Below are 23,587 nucleotides of genomic sequence, written 5' to 3'. Positions count from 1 at the left end.
ACAGGCACGGACGGGGAGAACAAGCAAACTCCACACAGGCGAGGCCGGGATTTGAAACCGGCTCCTCAGAACTGTGAGGCGGATGTGCTAACCAGTCGGTCACCGTGCCGCCCATCATAGACTTGTCTCCCAAATATTATGTTGCTTAGTGAAACTGGCATCGGGGGCTGAATTTTCCCAAAAATTACTATGGCAAGTTTGTCCTTAAAGGACCTATAGAAATGGCCAAAATGACCCAAAAATGGCCACTTCAAACAGAAATGGCAGACTTTCTGTTATTCTGGGCATGCCTTCTTGAGAATATTTTGTGTGTTTACTCATGATAGACATGGCCATCAAATTTCATGTTGCTAAATGAAACTGGCTTAGGGTGCTGAATTTTCAAATAAATCACACAATCAATCTCCTTTGCATCTCTTTTGCTAAAGAGATGTGAGTAGACCGCAGGAAGTTTCATTTCTTGTTTTATGGAAATCATTACATTTTACCACTTTGCCATCAGTAGTAAACTTCTGTGGCGACATCACAAAAATCCTTTTTGTTGAGTTAACTGTCTGGATGCGTGCATTGCACGTGGACTTGATTGCACTGGCGTTTGTGTAGGTGACACTGCGTACTCCTCACTGAACCATCAACACTCTCCGTCAGCCATCCGTCAATTGCTCTGCTTATTAATGCCCGGCATCAAAGCGGCGGCTGCAGAGCTCCTGCGGCTTTTGCCTTATTGAAATGATAATAAATTCAATTACTTCGGAAAATTGGATCCTTTCCGATTTACCAGAAAAGGCGTGAAAACGATCAGGGTGGTGAGGAGGGGGGCTGGAAAGCAGCTATTCCGCTTCAATACAGAGACTAATTGTTGCTAGTTGTCTGCGTTATCTCACTAAAAAGGACGGAGTGTGTGTGTGTGCGTGCGTGTGTCTCAAGGACAAACCCAGCGAGCAGCATTGTGAGAACATTGCGAGGGAGTCGCATGTACGCCCCCGCTGACATATCACATTCAGTATGAATTTCAATGTGGACTCACAGAGAAGCTCGAGAGGTTTTACAGCATGCCCACAATATTAGGGACAGCTGCAGTAGGGAATGAAAGCATTAAGAGATTTTATTTGTGATGTCAACACAGAAGTGTAGCAGTGATTACAAAGAGAAGTGTGACGATAACCATAAAGCAGGAAATAGAACTTATTGTTACAGAAGGAAAGCAATAGTGAGAAACCAGGACATGTCTCGCTGTCCTGGTTGTTCAGGAAAATATGCTAACAATTAAACCACAGTGACACAAATGTACATACGTTGGACCCAGTTTCCGCTGACTGGGCTGAGGAAGTTGGGGTACAGGCCTTGAGGCTTCTCAATCTTATTCAGCAGCTTCCTGATGTTTATCACCTGCACGGTACACATAAAACAAAGCATCAATAACTAAAGCTTCTAAAGCGGTGATTTACAGAGTGTGGTATGTGAAGAATCTGAATTAAATGTTCAAATTGTGCATAATGTTCTAGTGGTTTTGTTTTAACCCAATACAATACATTTGTTAAGTACAATTCAGTTGTATTTAACTTTTAAGTATGATACATTTGCATCTAACCATTGAGAACTCTTGTGTTTACAAACATTTATCTAAGTGCAATTTTTATGTCATTTATGTGCAATTCATTGTAATAGAATCATTATTTAAGTGGCTTACAATAATGTCATCGCTGTCGAACGGAAACGTCCTTTGTCCAACTTTGGTCAGTTTCATTTTTTCTCACAAAACGATACTATTGGTCAGTCCCCAAGTGGTCTGTTATGTTTACAAATTATTAACTGAGCTAAGTGTTGAAAATAGCTTGACAGCAAAACTGTTAACGCTATTGGACAAGTCAACTGTCTGTTCATGAGAATGTTTTCTTGACCTTTTCTTGACTCCGTGGGAGCCTCGTGGCATTATGGCTCCCCAATATTAAACTCACAACGAGTAAGAACTCTTTGATTGTCCATATTGAGTGAAAATAATTGGGTTAGATACACTTGAGTAGCCCTTTTTTGTTAAAAATCTGTTGTGTGATTATTATTTTTTTTAGCAAATTAAATTAGCAATTGAACTTGATTTTGGGACAGCATTCTGTTGATGTTAGTGCAGAACAGTTTATGATCGCAATATTAGATAAAATACCAACATCAATGCTGCGGTGTTTGGTAACTCCCTTTTTGGTATACTGAAAAGTAGTTGTTTTGGAAATTTGTGGATTATGTCCAAATGGTACGATATCTAATATACTTTTTTGGAATAAAATCTCTGCCTCATTTTTGATGAATCCTTAGGCCTACTATGCTAAATTATTTCAATGTTGGTTAAAATTAGGGCTGTCACGATTGAATCTTTTTAGAATTGATTACCCTATAGATACTTGGTCGAGTACCGCGTTATCTCACTAAAAAGGATGGAATGCGTGTGTGGACGTGAATGTGTCAAGGACAAACATTTTTATTTTATTCTTTCAACTAATAACATGCAGTTTATTATTTATTTCTGAGGGCTGCACTTATATTTGCATGTGTTGGTGGTTGAGTGTATGGTATGAACTCTGTACAGAATTGAAGATAATAATAAAATCAGCCTTTGCTAAACGCTTAGCATTCGCGAGTAGCATTAGCGCGCTAGCGATGACCATTTTAGGAAAAAAAAACGCTAACTACCATTCAGCTTACTCAGACATCGTGTTATATGTACATTACACGTATAATAGTGTCTTAAAAATCACTTACAGACGTTCCTCTGTAGTTTTTGGCAAAATTTATCAGTGGATCAACATTGAGTCCGTCTGCAATAAATGTCCGTAGGAAACATTTGTTCCGGCGACGTAAACATGCTCCCGGGCGGAACTTTCTTTTTTTCTTTTGGCCCCGGCGGAGCTTCGAGGCAGAAATTCTGCGTCGACCTACTTTTGAAGTCGATTTAGCCAAGTTATTCGAGTCCCCCCAGACCAAGTTAAGATGTTGCTAATTCGAAAGCTAAGTATTTTTTTTAGGTGGTACTTGGCGTCAAAGGTTTGAGAACCAGTGTTCTAAAGCTTGTTTAAATAATATAATGTTTCAGTTGAATATTTTTGTACCTTCTCGGTGTAGACTGGGTCGCCGGAGAGCTCGCTGAGGTGGACGAATTCGAGGTGCAGGGTCCCGAACTCGGCCAGGATGCTGCTCCCGGCCGACGCCCAGCCCCAACTCCAACTGCTGCCACTGCAACAGAACGCAAAACACACACAGACTAAGCAGCCACACACACAAACAACGCACACAAGATGTCGTTGTGAACCCAGAAAACATTCGAAAACAAAGTGCATGCAGATAGTGTATTTATGACTACTATTAGCGTTTATTTTATTATTATTTTATTTTAGTACAGGAAATTTATCATAAACATGGAAAAAAAAAAAAACTATTTTACTATTTACATGTATTGTGAATAGCCCCTGCAAGTATTTCGCTTTAAAAAAAGATTTGTTTTAATATGTATTTATTTTGATAAATATTTACTCTCTTATATTTGTATCTAATTATTTTTTTTTAATATTATTTATTATTGACTTTATTGTTTTGGCTCCATTCTTTTTTAATTTATGTATTATTCATCCATCCATTCATCTTCCGTACCGCTTATCTTCACTCGGGTCGCGGGCGTCCTGGAGCCTATCCCAGCTGACTCTGGACGAGAGGCGGGGTACACCCTGAACTGGTCGCCAGCCAATCACAGGGCACATATAAACAAACAACCATTCACACCTACGGGCAATTTAGAGTCTTCAATCAATCTACCATGAATGTTTTTGGAATGTGGGAGGAAACAAACCAGAATACCCGGAGAAAACCCACGCAGGCACTGCGAGAATATGCAAACTCCGCCTCTCGTCCAGAGTCAGCTGGGATAGGCTCCAGCACGCCCGCAACCCAAGTGAAGATAAGCGGAACGGAAGATGAATGGATGGATGAATAATACATAAATTAAAAAATAATGGAGTCAAAACAATAAAGTCAATTTAATTAAATATACTACAGTCACAAAAAAAAAAATCCGCTCTTAGTCTTACTGATATGCACGTCCACAATATGCCTTTTAGTAAAATAATATGATTTATTTCTGTTCAATAAATAAACAGAAATAAACAGTGTCACATGCCACTGTTCCATTCGCTGGGAGGGTAAGGAGTGACATCGTGACCAATCACGGAGGAGAAACTGCACTGAGCAGATCATGGAATGCGGTCCCCAATTTATTCTGACTAACATGGCAATTGCTATCACACTTATTACATCAACATGATCCACCACATCACCACAAATTTACTCAAATACATATTTCCCATTGAAATGAATTAAAATTCAATTAATCCGTGACAGCCCCCTAAAAAACAAGACCATTTTTTATGCGTTTTTGATAAAGAAAAAGAGCACTGTAATAAAACATAACAAAAGTTAATGTAAAGAACTAAACTGGATTTATAAACCAACATTACTGTACATTGGAATGACTCAACAACTGTGCGACGAAGCCATGTGCCTTTAAGGGGCGTGGCCTAGTGAGTGACATCAGAAACATGGCTGCTTAGTCTGTGTGTGAGCTGGACATGAGTTTTTGACTATAGCTTCTTGTGAGTGAGTGTGTAGATGACTCATAATCTTTAAGCACTGTACATACATTTGTTGACAGGTACTTGGAACAAAGTGTAAAAAAATAAGGTAAAGGATGAACCAAAAACAATAACATACGTTTCCATTACAATTGGCGTGGTGGTGTGAATGACAGTTTAAAATAACAGTCAGTGTGAGAACAAAACCTTCAGGCTTCCGCTAGAAAGCAAAAGCAAAATAATAATAATAATAATAATAAAAAGTCAGGTAAAGCTCATTAGAACAGTTGAACTTTATTTTAATTCGAGGCACTTTAAATAGCGGTTCGTGTGTTCTGACTCACATTTAATTTTTGAATGTGATTAGTTAATTGTGACCACAGCCACATCCACAGTTAAAAGAGGGCATGCACACTTGTGCAAACACATTGTCACTTGTTTGTTCTTTGTCTGAATTGAGATGTACAGGTTATAGGTAACATAAATGAAAAAAAAAAAAAAATTTTGAAATGATTTATCTTGGTCTCACTTTTGTACATCCCCCCAAAAACTGGCATTTGAACAGGGGTCTGCAGACTTTTTTTTTATAGCCACTGTATGTGGTCACTCGTTCACCTTACATGACCACAGACATCACATAACGTCCTGCCTCCTTCTATTGCTCTTGATGTTCAGTAGAAGATAACGAAATGAGCCATTATATGTCCACCTCGCTTGGTTGCTTCGCACCCGACGCGTCGGACATAAGCAATAGCTAAAGCCCATGTTTAAAGTCAGTGAAGCCGTGTTTGCTGTCTGTTTATTAGCCACTTAGCCAGGACACGTTAATGTTTTGGAACAGATGAACAGTCCATCCAAGTCCGTGTACTGTAAATGTATGCAAATAATATTCAGGCCATTTTTGTTTACGCACATGGATTAGTGCCTAATCGAAATCACATAAACACTCAGTCTGGAGCACTCTGCTACATTAACTGCCAAGCACGCCAAACACGTTTCAAAAGTCTATTATTAGAAAATCTTGCATAATCATATTTGGTATCGTTTTCTGGCTATGTTGATAATGATTTTGAAAACACCCAAAATGTTTAATTTATCCTTTTCCTATAGAGTTTGTCCTCATTAGAGTCACGGTTGAGTTGGAGCCTATCCTAGATGTCTATTGGCGAGAGGCGTGGTGCACCCTGAACTGGTCGCCAACCAATCACAGGGCATACAAAGACAAATAACCATTCACACTCACATTCACACCTACAGAGTATTGGGAAGATGACTTTGTACTTGCAAGTACATACAAGTTACCCTGTTGAAAATGTAATAGTGGTGTAACTATTTCAATTACTTTCTCAAAGTAATATAACTGATTACATTTGATAACATTTTGATTACTTTTCTGAATTTTTAATTAATGCATCAACAGTACCCTTGGATGTTTCACCTAAAAAGAGGATTAACAATATAGATCATTATTTTGAAATGAACCACATATTTGCTCTTTACACAAATAATAAACTGAAAACAAAATATGATGAAATGTAAATAAATAATAGAATGTGTTTGTTGCATTTTAAGTGGACAGCTACAGCATGTGGAAAACCACCATACTATACTGTACCATGTTGACCTAATGAAAAATGTGCACAATTTAGACAGTGCTTTTATATGACAACCCAGATAAATCATCCATAAAAAGTCCCAAATTAAAATGATGAATCTGTGTAAGTCAATGGTATTTTATGTATTCAAAACTGTAAATATGAGTCTAACCTTTTAAAAAAATAAGTAATCTTACCAAGAATAAGGTCGTATATTTTCAAGATCGTAAGTCAAGATCGTCAAGTCGTAATATTATATTTAAGTCGAGGTTTAACAAAGAAATAACGTCATATTTTAACAAGTGAATTTAAAAAAATACAACTATATTATCATAATATTATGCCTTTTATTCTGGAAAAGACACCTTTATTTTAAAAAAATAGGACTATATTCTCAAAAAAATACGCCTTATGTTCTAGAAAAAAATTTGTTTATTCCTATATTAAGATGCCATTTGTTCTTAAAAAAAAAACAGAAAAAAATACTTTATTTATGCAGGGATATCAGATTTGTGATGATACGTCACTTATCAGAGCTTGTAATTGTTCCAAAGCTGAGGTAAGGAGGAGGAAGCGGTTCATTCTTATGTACTCAAAGTATGTACATTTTGAAATGATACAACATAATCATTTATTACAAATTATTCTGGGGACCCCCAAGCTACGGGTTGCATATTTTCTGACTGCTGCGGTCCATTTTTCGAGCCCGGTGCTAATGCTCACCTCCCCAGATTGATGACTCCTCGTGGGATCCCCGTCGGCGTGTTGAAGGCCGGGAGCAACTTGGCGCCCAACTCCAGCACTTTAGTCTTGAATAGCTGGAAGGACAAAACAGAAAAAAACAGCTTAGTATAAAATACATTGTTGTAGACAACCCCAACGTACCACACCAGGCATCCACCAATTGTTTATGACACCTTATGCACCATAAATGACCTAATTGAAACTGTCATTGGCCTTTAATCCAACACAAGCATTCATAGCAACCATGTGTATGGTCAATTTAGGACACTGTGTCTTTAAGAGAGCAATTATTTTTCTCTCTCTTTCTACTCTCGACGGCCACGGTTGAGGTCAAGCTAATGGCTCATCAATCACCAAATAGTGCGTTTAGTGTCCGGGAACAAAAGAGCGTCGAGTCAAGTGTGATACTGAAGAAGAGAGATGGAAGCAAGTGGAGCAAAGAAAGGCCTCACAGGCAAACCAATGGACGGGAGATCGATGAAGGAAAAGACCAAACTTGGGAAATGTTTGTCAAGGTGCGATGGTTAAGTGTCTACACAGGGGGGGGGGGGGGGGGGGGGGGGGGGGGGGGGGGGGGGAAATGCCACAAAGTACACATAATGTCATTTTAACAACATGCTGCAGCTGTTAAAAAAAAACACAAAACAAATCTCTCTCTCTCTCTCTCTCTCTCTCTCTCTATATATATATATCTATCACAGATCAGCAAGTTTAAAAAAAACAACTGATCACCGATCCAATCACAAGATGGAGCAATGTGTCTATTTACATGACTTGTTCATTTATTGTATATACTTGTGTCCTGTATACTGAGTACTGTATCTTCCAAATTATTCTCTAGCATTTTAGACAAAAGTTAAAACATCAATGACCTCTAGGGGGCATTCAAGAATTGGTCATTGACATAAGTTTAAGTCAAATCAACATTACAACATGACAGAAATAATGGGTGCTAACTTACTGTAATTAAATTAATTTATTGCAATTAAATTACTTTAACAAATACTGTTAATGACATGCTTACTCTAACTTTCTCACTGTCCCGGCTATATGGACGGGTGTTGTCCAGAGTTTTCGTCCGTTTCGTCCGTCCCCCCCCCCACGCTGCATTGCTTGAACATGGCAATTCTTGTATACATTCTTCAGGTGCCCGATCAAATTTGTTGTGTTGAAGCATTTAGATGACGTTCCCCACGACGTACTTCAGTTGTGCACAGACTGCAAATAACTTACGTGTTGTTTGTCTGAGACACAGCAAAATAGTCCCACACTGACGACGTGTGTTTTCATCGAAAATAGAAAAAAACTTTATTGACCATCAGACAAATACAGTACTACGACACAAGACACGTGACAAGGCAAAAAAATAAACTAGCTTTTGGATTCATACTTGACGGCGACGCAGAGTAAATGTCTTTTGCGGCGCCGATCGATGGCGCCATTGATCGGATCGGCGAATTATGACATGAAAGCTGATCAGCCGATCGAAGTATTTTATGCAATTTTGTGTCATTTTTTTTAGGATCTCTTTTTTAAATATTTTTTGCAGCATATCTGTTATTATTTTCTATTTTTTTTCCCCAGGATCTCTGTGTAAAAACATAATTTTGTAGGGTCCTGTGTTTTTTTTACATTTTTATTTTGCAGGACCTCTCCTAAAATCTTTGTTGCACACTTTCTGTAATGCACTTTTAAATTTTGCAGGGTCTCAGTTTAAAAAGACCAGGATGTTTGTCGACAATGAGAGCTGCATGTAAAGGTCAACACTTGCTTGGTGGAGGTAACAACACATCCAGTGTGTCTAAAAGTAGCACAAGGCCGTCAATGGTTGTAGTTTGCTTGTTTCTAGACAACATGATTAATTACAGGCGAGCGGCCCTTGGCTGGCATCTGCTCACGCGCTAAATTAAAGGCCGTGCTCGGGAACGGCGCCGTGGGCCTCGTCCGTAATTTAGGAAGTTAATTAAACTCTCCTCGCCTGCTACCCATCCTCCTGCGATGAAGAACTATCGTCGTCATCATCCTTCCCCGTGCGCACACATCCTGACTTGTTTGCCCACCTGATAAGCCGCGACAGCCGACAGGTCACTGTTAGACCGGTACACAGTGGGACGCAAACAACTTTTTCCATCAGTTCCAAAAGCGCTCGGGTGACTGCCGGGGAGGGCGGAGCAAACATCATCGGTACCCGGTGGAGGGACGCCGCCGACCGAGCAGACTCGGTCGGGATGCCACTTTAGCTTAGCCGCAAAAACCTGCTCTGTCTGTTTGTCTGCCCTCTCCTCGGGGACGTGGAGGGAAAAACGACAAAGAAAAAAGAAAGGTCTGACAAAGAGAAAAGAAACGTCCGAACCAGCACATTTCCTTAAGGATGCTTTCATTATCAAGAAAAGGGGGGGGGGGGGGGGGGGGGGGGAATCATGTAGTTTTCCATTGGAAATGCTGCAACACAGTAAAAATTAGGGATGTTCGAAGCTACAGATAACAGTACGAACATTCACTCTTGAGTACTCACTGATATTAATAGTACTTTTCATACATAAAATTTCAACTGACACAATGACAGATAATTGTTAACAAGGACCTCTTACTTTCGTTCTTTCTTTCTTTCTTTCTTTGGCACATGATGATTTCCCGATGTGTCAACTACTGGCAAGCAGGACTTGCTCGATGTCAGATTTTTTGCCCTGGCTGGTATTGGCAGCTTTCACGAGTACCCATTACTTTGAAATAAGGCCGGTATCGCTTCGTTACGTTAAAGTTTTGTTGTTCATCATCTGCTTGCTGGCTAAAACTCTCTCTTATTTGTTATTTAGTAGTTTTTAGTCTGTTTTCCATGAACAGAGTCAGAACATTAATAGCGGTGTTGACCAGAAGAAAATGTCACTTTGGTTTATATTTCCTTTCCAATTATATTTATATTATTATTTTTAATAATTGTATTCATTTACTATTCACAACATAGAAAATTACAAGTAAATAATAAAAAAATTCAAGTAAAAAAAAGAAATGAATAAAAATAAAAAATATATTTTTTATATTTGTATCATAATTATTTTATTTATTTTCAAAATAACTATTAATTTGTTATTTGCAACGTACAAAATTACAAATAAGAAATAAGACAAGTGAAATAATAAATAAGTAGTTAAAATACAATATTTATCTTTTTTACTATATTTGGAATGTTATCTATTATTTAACAAAGACTAAATGAGGGAAGAAATAAATTAAATTAAAATAAAATAAGTAAAATAAACACAAATAAAAGAACAAAATAAGTACACCAGTTTTATATTTTTAGTTTTATCCGTATCATAAATATCATATAAAATATGCAACAACATAATTAAGAAAGTAAAAATAAAACATAACAAAATAAAAAAATAAGTAAAACCAAATATAATAAAATAAGAAAAAGTGTAAAATTTTTGTTTCATTTAATCCATTGCAGGAAAATACAATACTGTACAGAATAAAATAGAAAATATAAGTCATAATAAAACATAAATTAAAAAGTAAAAAAAAAAACAAGTAATAATAAAAACTAAATAAGTACAAAAGTAAAAAAGAAACTTATAAATAAGTTAAAACAAATTAAAAAAGTAAATAGATAATAATAGCTACTCATAAAAAGCTACATTTTGTATCTAATATTTTTTTTTACATTTTATTCATTATTCCAGTTAGCTTAAAATGTATTCATGTAATTTTAAATTGTAATTATTTATTATCTTAACAATTTTCCATTTTGTAGGCTGAATTTTTATTTTTTATGCTCTTGAACAAATAACTCCTGTAAATATTTCAGTGAGTCGCCGGTGGTGACAAGGATTTCTATCCACAAATGAACTTTTCACGTCAGCCGCCAGAGCCTCGTGCTTTAAGGAAAATAAAAAAATAAAAAAAGAGTATGCTAGATAATTTATGCATCATAGCCTCTTCGGAGAGAGAGCTGAAGCAGATTCAATAAATTAGAGATGATTGGGGCCCGGGTGGTAAAACAGAAGACGAAGAAGCCACCAAAGCCCAATTTGGAAAACAAACGAGCGGCGACGGTGAATTGGCTTCCTCTGCGGCCCGGCGCTAAATTGGAAAAATTTAAAATTCCATATTGCGGTCTTCAACACTCGTGTGTTGATCACCCAAAAAGAGCAATGACTTTGTTGTTTAGGAAACAATTAAGGCACATATTTTAGATCGTTATATTCCTATTATACAGTATGTGTGTGTAATGCAGGGCTACAATAACACTGAGAGTGATCATTATTGCTTTATAGCCTGCTGTATAATAGCCAATTACCCCCAGCAAGTCACTTGTCACCCACAGAAGGATTTCAAGAGCTCAGTCGGCATGCATTCTTCCGTTGCGCGGCAACTTGGAGTTCTGTCACGTGCCGCTTTCCTGTTTTGCTTGACCGACATTGGTCATGTTTTAAAGTCAGCGATTTCAAGACACTAAGTGTGTTAATCACTGTCGCAACCTGATCTGTAACTCTACCCGATCGGCATTGTGTTCAATGTCCAACCAAGGAACAAATTCAACCCCAAAAAAATCTGCTTCTAAACTCATACCAAACTTCACTATTCTTACTAACTTTTTTTCAGATTTAGAATAAAAAAAGCAAGTCAGTCAGCATACATTCTTCCACTGCGTTGTAACTTGAGTTTCAAATTCAGTGCTGCTTTGTTTGAACAATGTTAGCCAGGTTTTTAAGTCGCTGTCCATGCAATCGTTGGACAGTGTAGATCACTGTCAATCACCACTGATTGTCACTCAGTGTTAATCACTGTCAAAACTTGATCTGCAGCTCTGCTCAATCTGCACAAAACTCCAGCATGTCTACTATTAATAGAGCTTTACTTCTCCTGATGTTTGTATGGATGGTATTAAGCAGTATCTAGACTTCTGAAGTTGAGCAGTTTTAATTCATTAAAATTTTAATTTAACTTATACTTGTTTAGATGCCGTTGTCTGTCCATGCACACATCAAGTTATAAATGCAGGATAGACTTAAAAGAGTCGGTAGTTTTACTTTATTTTAGTTGTATTTTGCATTCGTTACGTAGCTTCTCGTTATACTTGTATGGATGATGCAGTTTGTGCACTCACACGCCACACACTCGTGTTATTCACTTTGCAGCCGGGGGTGTGATAACGCAACATCTAGACTTCAAAAGTTATTTTAATTCAATTTACAGTGGTTAACTTGTCTTTCTGTTTGGTTGTCTGTCCATTCCCACATGTAACACTTGTGTCATTCCCTATGAAGTCGGAGGTGTGATTACAACTAGATGTTTCCGAGACTGAGAATTCCACTCCAATCCGATTACAGAAGATGGTAACGCTAGTTGAGACCGACCCTGAATTTCTATCGGACTTCAGCATTCTGTGCCAAGAAACAAATCCCTGGTGGACTTGGAAAACCATAATGGAGAATTTCAGATTTCAGGGGGTGAAGTGTCTCGAAGGACAAGATGCATATGGTGTTGACTTCATTCCTGCAGCAGAGGTGTGAGTGATGGCCCCGTACCAAAATGACAATGTCGTTCTCTCGTCTGATTGGTCCCTGACCTCCAGTTGCACACTGTTGCCATGGTTCCCAAATGGAAAGCAGCGCTAACCCGACCCGTCTGTCTTGGGCGGGGTGGAACATCTTGTGATTTCACTCATTTTCTCAGCGGGAGAGGTCGGGGTGACATTCTCCCCTCTTACACACACGCACGCATGCACACACATAGTTCAGCTGGGCGCCAAAGAGGATTGTTGTTCACGGCGGGTTGGATGTGCCTCATCGATTTTAAGGCGCAAAAACTAAATGCGAGAGCAGCTTAGGCTGCCAGGTGCCGGGTTGAGGCGACAGGCATGTCAAAAGCGAATAAATCCAGTGGAGCTTGTGAGAAAGGAGGTTGTTTGTTTTAAAGCCAATGGACAAGTGGATTAAATTATATTTAAATGCCAGGAACCAACATTAAGGGGGCTGTCACTCGAGAGGCTTTAATCCCTTTTCACCCTAACCCTTAACCCTACACCTAACCATAACTTTAACCCTTAACTCTATACCTAAAACAATAACCCTAATCACGAGCACTATACCGAACAATTCACCATCTTATCCTAACCTCATGCCCTAACCCAATACCTAAGCCATCTTCTAACCCTATATATAACCCCGCTACCGAACCCATAACCCTTCTAACCTTAACCCTATCCCCTAACCCAATACCGGAACCCTAAACTTAATCCTTTCAAGAGTTTTACCCCCAATACTATCCCCCTAAACCTATCCTTAACCCATTTAATTATAACCCAAAAGCCATAACATGTGGGGGGCAAAGGGATAACCCCCTAACCCTATCCTTAACCCCATTAACCCTAATGCTACATATCTTCAACTGCAAAGGAAGGTGTGTACACTGGAGATCAGATTTCTGGGCAGCCAAGAAAACACACATGGCCACATTTACAAGTATCAAAGGACACTAAGGACCAAGGTATTTTCTTTCGTTATTTTCCTCCCATTTTATTTGTATTTTTTTTTTAATATCATGTCCCCTCCCCAAAATATGACATTTTGGAAATAAAATATCTACCTGTACATACTCTATCCTTTGGGATAGAGCCTTAATTTATTTAACTAAACCCTAACCCCTCTAACCCTTTTTTACCCTAGGCCTCTAACCTTTACACTAACCCTAACCTTTTCACCCATAACATATAACCCAAACCATGCATGCCCTAACCATCTAACCCTAACCTCTCTAACCCCTTTTTACCCTAGGCCTCTAACCTTTACACTAACCTTAACCTAACCCTTTCACCCATAATTTATAACCCACACCATGCACACCCTAACCCTCGAACCTTAACCTTTCTCACCCCATTCATATCCCAATTCTCAAGCCCTATACCTAACCCTAACCCTGATGGGGCAGTAGAGTTCACAAACCCATTGACTGGTTAGACCAGAGAAAACTGTTTTTTTTGCTTCCTATTTTCCCTCAAGAATCAAGATTTTGTTTCCATGTCAACAGAAAGCAGGAGCAACATGGTCTGTTGTGGTAGTCGTGGTGCCATATTGACTGTGTACCCGCTGAGGCAATGTCTGACCACAGTCATGCTTTCAGGGCATTCGAGCTTGTCACCTAAGATGAATTTAACCTAAGGCCAGTAGCCTGAGGTCATTCCTCGGAAACACAATAAAATGTTTCAGGTGTTTTCGGCGTTTCCATACTGGAACATTACATCAGTATGTCGGAGACAAATGAACAAGTCCTAAAGAATTGTACAAAGACCAATGAGTTCAGCACCAATAGAAATATAGAGCCACGGGCATCAGCGGTGATGTCGATAACAATGAATCATTTTGACACTTTTCTTCACAAGAGGAGAGCTAAGAGTTGCGACCCATCCAAAGACGCCCCGATGTCTAGGAGGCTGGAGACGAGGAGGAGGACTATTCCTACTAGATAGTGAGTAATGGCATCTGATATTCCCAGAAAAGCATTGAAGAATGGGGGAACCGGGGAGGGAGGACTTAAGGGGTTCTCTGGGGGCATTCTCGGCTTCGCCACAAATGTCAGCACTCATAGATATTGCATGGGCCTTGACTCCTTTTTGATGCTAATTGAACCGAGCTGCTTGCTAAGGGAACGTGGACGGAGAAAGGAACGTCGCTCAAAAAAGTCATGGACGACTGGTTAAAGAACGCGACCTGTGACCAAAGGGCAACTGTTCGATTCCCATTAAAGGCTATTGCAGGCATACAAAGTTCTGCTGTGTGACGTCACGACCCTAACAACAAACCCGCTAACAACCTATCTCAATACCTAACCCTATTCCTAACATTAACTATTGCCCCCACTATCCCTTTATCTTCTACCTAACTGTCCTAATCCCTAACTATCCCTAACCTTAACCCTATCCCCAAACTGTATACCTAATCCTAACCCATATCCTTATGCATTGTCCCTAAACTTATTACTTAACAATAAACCTCACTCCTTAACCCTTCTGATCCTAACTTCTAGCCAAATACCTGACCACTAACACTATCTCTAACCCAAACCTTATACCTAAGTCTTTAACGCTATGCCTAGTCTTAACATATATTATACCATACCATAACCTAAATCATACCCAAACCCTTCTAATCATAACCCTAACCACAACTAACCCTTTTCTTGATCTCTTTAAATTGTGGACTCTGAAACTCTTTTGTAATTAAGGGCTGTATAAAACAAGTTGACTTTACTTATCCCAATCCCTAACCTCCAAACATAACCCTAACTTTAACCTTCAGCCCAGTAGTTCTTAACCTTGTTGGAGGTACTGAACTAGTGCTCGAACTCCGAGTATTTTTCCAGCGTGGGATCAGTTCCCACTCAGTGACGGTGTGAATGTGAGTGCGAATGGTTGTCCGTGTCTATATGTGCCCTGCGACTGACTGGCGACCAGTTCAAAGTGTAGTCCGCCTTTCGCCCAGTCAACTGGGATAGGCTCCAGCACCTCGCGACCCTAACCAGGATAAGCGGTGTTGTGAATGGAAAAAATGAAAATTCTTACTCAGCGTTTAGTTGTTGCTTTTTTTAACTTGAGAATTGACTTCACTTACGATCGACTCGTTCATACCTCTATACTGAACCCCACAAGTTTCATAATTAGAGGGGTAAATTGTGATTTTTTTTTTTCCATATTCAAAGTATAACTATATATTTATTTAGTGCACAAAATGAACCTTGCATCAGTTGCACAGTGTTTAAAGAGCAAAACCGACAAAACATGTATTTTTCAAAAACACACACACACGCGCACATAACTCAGTGATTATTAACTGTAACTCCACGTAACTTTTGCTGTTGCCTTACAGCGAATAGTTCAGAAATGCGCGGCTTCACCTTGGCAAGTGCCCTTCGAATATAATTTTCACAACAAATTATGTTCCTTTCCTCCATTTTAATGACTACCATCCTTGAAAATGATTGCTCGCAAAGAGCTAACGAACGGTATGAGCATCTCAACACAGTGTGTGTGACTTCTCCTGAACCCCTGAGACTCATTCACCGAACCCCTGGGGCTTGATCAAACCCAGGTTAAGAACCAGTGCTTTAGCCCCATAGCTAGCCCCCAACGCTTATCCAAGAGGGCACTGCCACAAAAAAACAATACAACCCCCTCCCCACCCCCATAAAACATTAAGACTTAAAAAACATCCATGCTCTTTGTTGTTTGAAGCGGTTATAGATGAATGAGGAGGTCTGGAGTCTCAGATCACAGCATACATAACGTCACTCCCATTTTCCACAAACCAAGTTCAGAGTAACCAAGCAACTGTAGCATCCGTTTTCGAGTACCACAGTACATACAGAAAGATTGTCTCAATTTCCAGTCCCTTCTAACCCTAACCTAACCCTGCTAACCCTTAAAACTATAAACCCTTGCACTAAACCTTGTTTACCCTATACCTAAGACCGCACGTAACACTAACACTTTCAGTTTTGCTTGAATGTTGGGTTTAGCATGTAATCAGACAGCATGACATCTTCTTTTCACTGTGTGAAGGAGGATCATTTGATTAAGACGTGCTTTGCTGGTATACTGTAACCTGCTACATCGTCCATATTTGTTATTGAGATCAACAATGCCCCATTGACTGGTTAAAGAACGCCACCTGTGCTCGAAGGGCAAACCTTCCATTCCCATTAAACGTGATCACAGAGTTGCGCTGCGTAACATCACAACTTCACCATCTCGCATTGAGTTTATTTTGGGATGTCGGCATCCATTTGCGGCTAACAGGAGGAAATTAAATGCTGCTCGGGCATGTGCATCCAATTCCACGGAGATGGAAGATTTAAGCGGTCTGAAGCCTCAATCTCAATACTTTTGACGTGTCTCCATCTGTTTTCACAGTGGAAAGAGTTTTAGGGGGGTGACGCCGAAAAGCTAAACGTAGACAAACTGTCCAGAAAGAGAAACGTGAGTGACATCTGTGTCGTCTCTGACGAAAAACCCATTTGTCACATTTGTCAGTCGGGTATGATAAATTATATATTTGAACCACATAATGATGGAAACATGGGAATGTAAAGGTTGGATTGACGCTGTGGATCTTAAAGCCAAATTTGGATTTAATGCCTTAATCTGACCTTTACGTAAGTGACAACATGAGAACACCAAAGTAAACAAACATTTTCAATGTCGAACCGAAAACGTAATCAAATTAGGCAAATATGTAAATCAATTAAAATAATACAGAAATGTTTAAAAGTCTCCTGATGCTTTCCCAAAAAACTAGATTTTTATTCCCTAAAAGCATGCATCTCAAACTATTTTTTGTTGTGTTTTGGTAAACAAACAAACAAAAAGTAAATATGGAAGTTAAATAAATGCAACTATTACAGTATTGCAGTAATATTCCATCCCAAAAAAGCAAGTATTTCCAATTGTTATGACTCCAAAATAAAATATCTGAAACACAAAGAAAAAAAACTAAATGTGCCCCAAAAAATGCAAAATTCTAAAAATGTAATTATTAAATGAATAGGTTACATTAAAAAGGCTTTAAAAACTACCGTAAGTTAAACAAAATAAAACAAAACGAAAAATGTCTTTATCCAACAAAAATCTATTTAAAATGTATATATTTTTATTTGGAACACGAATAGCGAGAAGTTTTGGAGTATAACAACGTGTTATTAACCCTACATAGAACAAAATTGCCACCTAATGACGTCAAAAATTCTCAATATATTGGTGAAGGCGGCCAATTGTTTTTATCTCGGTATGTGCAGTAATATTTTTAACCATGGCAAACACGTGCAACAACTACAATAAAATCATGAATAAAAATGTGACCTTAAACGACACTCCTGGGTTATAAACGTGTTCATTTAAAGCAATGAGCGCAACTTAAGTGTACAAGCTTCGTGAAAGTCACCTTGGTGTTTGCATCGATCCAAAGCGGCAGTAGAGTGACATCAGCTAATGTTTTCGGATATCCTTGGATGACTTTGTGGGGGGCTCACATCTCAGGTTGTGTCGCCCTGAATAACAGTCAACCTTTCACCTCCAGTGTGGATGGGAAAGCAGAGTAGGGTCTCCTTGTGTTAAAGTCACTGTCCACTGTAGTGACACCAGCAGGACAAAGTCACTTAAGAAGGAGTATGTTATGCCCCACACAACAGTTTCATTGATGGACACGAAATTGGGTGCACATGTCGATCATAACACAGGATGCACGAGAAAGTCTCAAGTACCTATGCCCAAAACTGAACAGGAACCGGGCCACTTTGGATTGTAGCAGCTATTGTAGCAGCGGATGAATTTTCTGGCTCAAACTTTGCAAGTCCAATGGATAAGAAAAAAACATTGTACAAACAGTACAAAAATGGAACTGTAAACACACAAAACAAAGTGTGAACTACAATATAGTGGGAGATTACTGTATTTTGAAATCTTTGGGTAAAAAACTTTTTTTTCCATTGAACACAATCTATTGTATCTTTAAACAACATAATGTATAGAATATTTGGTAAATTCCATCCATTTTCTGTACCGCTTTATCCTCACAAGGGTCGCGGGAGTGCTGGAGCCTATCCCAGCTATCTTCAGGTGAGAGGCGGGGTACGCCCTGAACTGGTTGCCAGCCAATCGCAGGGCACACAAACACAAACAACCATTCACATTCACACCTACGGACAATTTAGAGACTTCAATTAACCTACCATGCATGTTTTGGGGATGTGGGAGGAAACCGGAGTACCCGGAGAAAACCCACGCAGGCACAGGGAGAACATGCAAACTCCACACAGCCGAATTTGAACCAGGGTCCTCGGAACTGTGACGCAGATGTTAACCAGTCGCCCACTGTGCCGCCCAAAAAGAAAATAAAAAATTTGATTTGTCTAAATAAAATCAAAATGTAGTACAACAGTAAAAGTACTTATGTTTCAGACTCTGCTCTTCGTCACTTTGTGAAGTAATTTCAGAGCGGAAACCAGCTGATGTTAGCCATGCTTGTTAGCTAGACTCTTCCTCAGTAGCAGTAGTCTTTAGTATTTATTTCACCAATTGTAGATGCGTTAACTCTTGTAGCTGGTTGCAAACCTTCATTTCAAGACACCGTTATAGTAATATATATTACCACTACCATGAATTTGTCAAAGATTTATGGATGGTTCTTGTAAATCTAATATATTGGAAGTACAAGCACACATGAGAAAGTCTTTAGGACCTTCTTGCGAAGTCAGATCATTTTGCTTAAATTCAATAACATACTCATATTCTTCATTTCATTTCATTTGTTTCCATGTTTTGTTAAGTCTAGTTTATTCAGTGGAGTCGTGATTTCATTTCAACATTTGAACTAACACTTTTGATTTAATGTGTTGTTCTGCCAGGCTGTTGGTAGAATTACATGAGGTCGAGTGCAAATGCTGCTTTCTTGTATTGTTATAGCTTTGGAGGAGACAAATCATTGTTAATCAAGCCATAAAATCCATCTTGAAGTGCTTCAGTTGTGTTCTTCTGTGTTAAGTCGCTGATTGACGGTGTTGAAACGCACTTTGGCAGCCCAACAAAGTCATTTCCAGTCCTAATTTGCCGGCACGCTTGCCAGTCACTCGCCTTGGCCCGGCTGCATCCGGCAACCACACATTCTTGGAAGCAAAAGGGGGCATTTTAGCCTCATGAGAGTCTGACAGGAAAAAACTGAAAATCAAGCCCTACCGCTCAGTTCCGAGGTAGGTTATTGTGATCAATGCAATCAGGGTGTTGAGACGGGCTCGTTAGGGTGGGAAATTAGCATGCGGCTCTGATTAGCCTACACTGGTGTTAGCGAGCAGTGATTATGCAGCCACAGCTAGGACAGAATACAAAACTTTCAAGACAAAAGAGGGAACGTCGATCGGATGCTGAGATCACCAGGTGTTCAATTCTAGGCATAATGGAAAAACGCGCTCCGTAGAATTGGCCGGAAAGAACACTTTGCAGGATGGAAGAGGAATCGTCGGCATTAGCTCGCGGGAAAGCGGGAGGGAACACCGTCGCAATTGGCCATTGGAGAATCAACGTGTTCTGGAGGAGGATGCCAGGCGGAACGCTGCAGCTCCTGGGATGCAATTACAGGTTGATAACCTCATCATTGTCGTATTCTTCATTTCCGACGAGCAGATAGTAAACACCCTTTGTTCCTTATCTCCCAGGAAATGTCTCTCCTGAATGGCTCTACAGAGAAATGGGAGGACTCAAAGGAAGACAGACAGTTGCCTTATTTCTGCGTGCTCCAACAAACATGGCAGACATTCCGTTCAGTTTATGGTCAAATGCTGTGTTCTGCCAAATGCTGAGTAGAGAAAACCACACAAAATGCTTCATCGTGTGCCGTAAATACAATACATTAACAATTAAAGCTGCAAGCAGCGTTGAACGAGCCCTCGCGAATCTTTGAAATGATCGTAAAACTTTGACGCCCACATTAGACGGCATAGGCAAAAGAAAGTTAGCATTCATCTGTCTAGGATACCTACTTCCTTTTGAGGCTCACTTGGACAAATAATGGAATTGAATGAAATTCAAAAAGGGCCACTTCAAACCAAAATGGCAGAGATCTTGTTTAATTTAACACACAGATCCTTGACACTTTTTTGAGAATTCAGTAATCATAGACATCTCCACCCAATTTCGTGTTGATTGGTGACACAAGTATTGAGGGATAATTTCTTTCTAACTTTACGAGAATCTTCAGTATTGTCATGCTAATGACACCACATTAGATGATGTAGGCCAAAAAAACTTTTGGCATCGCCCATCTGTCCAGGATACTGCTACCGATCGGGGCTCATTTGGGCGAATTCACTTGTGGGATTTCGTCAAAGTGAAAGTTTCCCAAAATGGCTGCTTCAATCTAAAATGGCCGACTTCCTGTTCAATTTCAGGTATTGGTCCTTGAGATATTTTCATGGGTCTTGTTACGATAGATATTTCCAGATAATTTGGTGTCAATTGGTGACACTGGTTATATAGGGGTTAATGCTTTTTTTCTAACTTTCGTAGAATTCTAAAAAGTATTTTTGAAATTTGACACTATGCTCACTACAAATTAGATGGCATAGGCAAAAAAAAAGCATTGTATATTACGATTAGGGCTCATTTGTGGCGAAATCCCGAGTTAGAATTGGTCAAAGTACCAGCCCTGGATTTTGTCCAAAATGGCTGCATCAGATCAGAATGGCTGACTTCCTTTTCAATTTCTGGAATTGGCTCTTGAGACTTTCTCAAGCATCTTGTTATGATTGACACGTCCACCGGATATCCTGTTGATAGGTGAACCTGATGTCAGGGCTAATTTTTTTTCTTACTTTCAATGAACAAAAGATCTTAAAAAATTGACACCATGCCTAGCCCCACATTGGACAGCAAACTATCTTTCATTCTGAATATCATTCTGAAGCCCCAAATAGATGATTATAATTTAATGCATGCATTTTAAAAATAGCCCCACCAGTGCACTAGATGCTTAAAAACAAGCCCTCATATGCCTTGTGCTTCCTCTCGTCATAAAGAAGGTGTTCAAAGTGTCAAGGAGCACCTAAGCTGAGGCTGCACTCGCTGATAAAGCGCCTTCCTTCACCTTTCTAAGAAGAAGAAAAAAGAAGCCAGTTCAGTACCAGACTTAATACACGCATCAACCGTTTGGGACCAGCGCCAAGGAGTGTGTGCCTTAAGCTTGTGTGCATATTAACCCACATTTCCCACTTCCTCCCCACCCCCCACCTCAGAATGTCAAAATGCAGCGTAATGCTATTTCTGGCCATGTCCCCCAAAAAACAAACAAACGAAAACATAAATAAATAAATAAATAACATTTTAAAATACAATAAAATACAAAAGTGACGGCTTTACTCTCCGGGCGTGTTAACACAAAATCCTCTTTGTCAAGATAATATTCACCTTTACACTGGCAGCGGAAGCAGCATTTTTTCCACAAGTATAAAAGGAAAGCCTTTGAAATCTGGCTTGACAGGTAAACAGTTTGGGATTAGCAAGCAAAACACCAGCGAATATACTACATGATGGCTAAGTAACATTAAGCATACATGAAACTTCAACAAATGAAAGAAAAGTGCACAAAAACACTTTTGGCTTGTGATAACACCATAAAATAGCGTCAGATTCAAAGACAAATGTCAAATAAGGTCAAATAAAAAAAGAAATTAGAGCAGCAGGCAGTTATCACAACGCCACAACAAATAAAACATGCTAGCATTTATCGTTTACATAAGCAGTGTCGACACGATCGGATAGTAGGTCTTGTGATAAGGCTTTGAAAAATTAATTTCCATTTCTGATTTTAATCGCTTTTTCCTCCTTCGCTTCGAAAGTGCAAATGACAATCATATTATTCAAAACAGGTTTTACTTTTCGTTTTTCATTTATTTTTTCCCCCCAGTATTAACTTGCATCAATGTCCAAAGAAATAATAGAAATGAATGTTTTTTCTTTAAAGATAATGTGAAAATGTCCCTTCTGTTAAAACATGCACTTAAACATGATTCTTAATAAATTCACATTTTAAAATTTTCAACAATTTAACTAGGGCTCCAACTAACAATTATGTTTTTTTTTTTTTTTTTTTATAAATCATGAACGGGATAAAAAAAAAAACAACAACTTTAATTTCCATTCCTTTATTCAAACCAGGACATTATTTCAAATTGACAGTGCAGAAAATGCACAAACATAAATTGATCATGATTCAGTTACTGATTTGGTCTGAATGTCTCAGAGAATAGGCCAAAATATTGATCATTGTTTTCCAAAGTAAAAGCAGATGTTTGCAAATTTATTATTTTGATTAAACACAAAGATAATCAGTCTGCTTACATGGAGGCCTACAGAAATCTGAGAATATTTACTGTTGAGAGGCTGAAGTCAGATGATCTGGACGATTTTAAGTTAAATAGTGTTTCCAAACGCTTAATCTAGTCTCAAAGTAGTTGTCGATTAATTTGATAATCGATTAGTTGTTACTGCGATTGGCTGGCAACCAGTTCAGGGTGTACCCCGCCTCCTGCCCGATGATAGCTGGGATAGGCTCCAGCGCTCCTGCGACCCTTGTGAGGATTAGTGGCTCACATAATGGATGGATGGATGGATTAGTTGTTAATTAGTGGATTAGGCGTTCCACCTCTCATTTTTGTAGATCAAAGCGCATCCAAAGCAATAGTGCTCATTTATATATTGCAAAAGCAGTGATTTATCGACATGTTGAAAACTTTTGACCCGAGGTATGGGCTTCGCAGCCGCAACAATTTGGCCATGGTTGCCTTGTACCTCTGCAACTCTACGTGAGAAAAAAAGTGTGAGACAGCTGGAGGAGGTGGAGTGTTACTTTTCGATCCATGCAGTTTATTACGTTAAATTTAGAGTTGCAACAATTAATCGATTAATTTTGTGGATGAATAGATGGTCCAATCACTTATCAATACCATACGAAATAAAAATGCATTTCAATTTAATAGGCCTAAAATGAACCATAGTGAGAGTTTCAGCTTTAAGGCTTTCGTGTTCCCCTAAATCTCCATCCAGAACCAAACTGCATGCGCAATGTTAAAGACTAAAAGAACAGCCCG

General features: G+C 39.0%; 1 protein-coding gene across 6 annotated transcripts in view; it reads right to left on the bottom strand.

Annotated features, from left to right (window-relative positions):
* The window catches only part of LOC133480195 (mannosyl-oligosaccharide 1,2-alpha-mannosidase IC), a 153,186-nt gene that overhangs the window by 12,791 nt on the left and 116,808 nt on the right, over positions 1–23,587 (bottom strand). For 5 of the 6 annotated variants that reach the window (XM_061777952.1, XM_061777958.1, XM_061777959.1 and 2 more), the window contains exons 5-7: positions 6,933–7,026; positions 3,102–3,229; positions 1,296–1,389 (exon numbers count right to left, since the gene is read on the bottom strand). In XM_061777952.1, the coding sequence (XP_061633936.1) occupies positions 1,296–1,389; positions 3,102–3,229; positions 6,933–7,026 (316 nt within the window). Of the gene's footprint in view, positions 1–1,295; positions 1,390–3,101; positions 3,230–6,931; positions 7,027–23,587 lie in introns of all 6 variants that reach the window. The other variant, XM_061777953.1, reaches the window with a different exon arrangement.

The sequence above is a fragment of the Phyllopteryx taeniolatus genome, chromosome 6 (assembly GCF_024500385.1).
Source record: "Phyllopteryx taeniolatus isolate TA_2022b chromosome 6, UOR_Ptae_1.2, whole genome shotgun sequence".
Taxonomy (NCBI): Eukaryota; Metazoa; Chordata; class Actinopteri; order Syngnathiformes; family Syngnathidae; genus Phyllopteryx; species Phyllopteryx taeniolatus.
The sequence above is the reverse complement of the archived record's forward strand: the minus strand, read 5'-3'. Positions and strand labels throughout refer to the sequence as shown.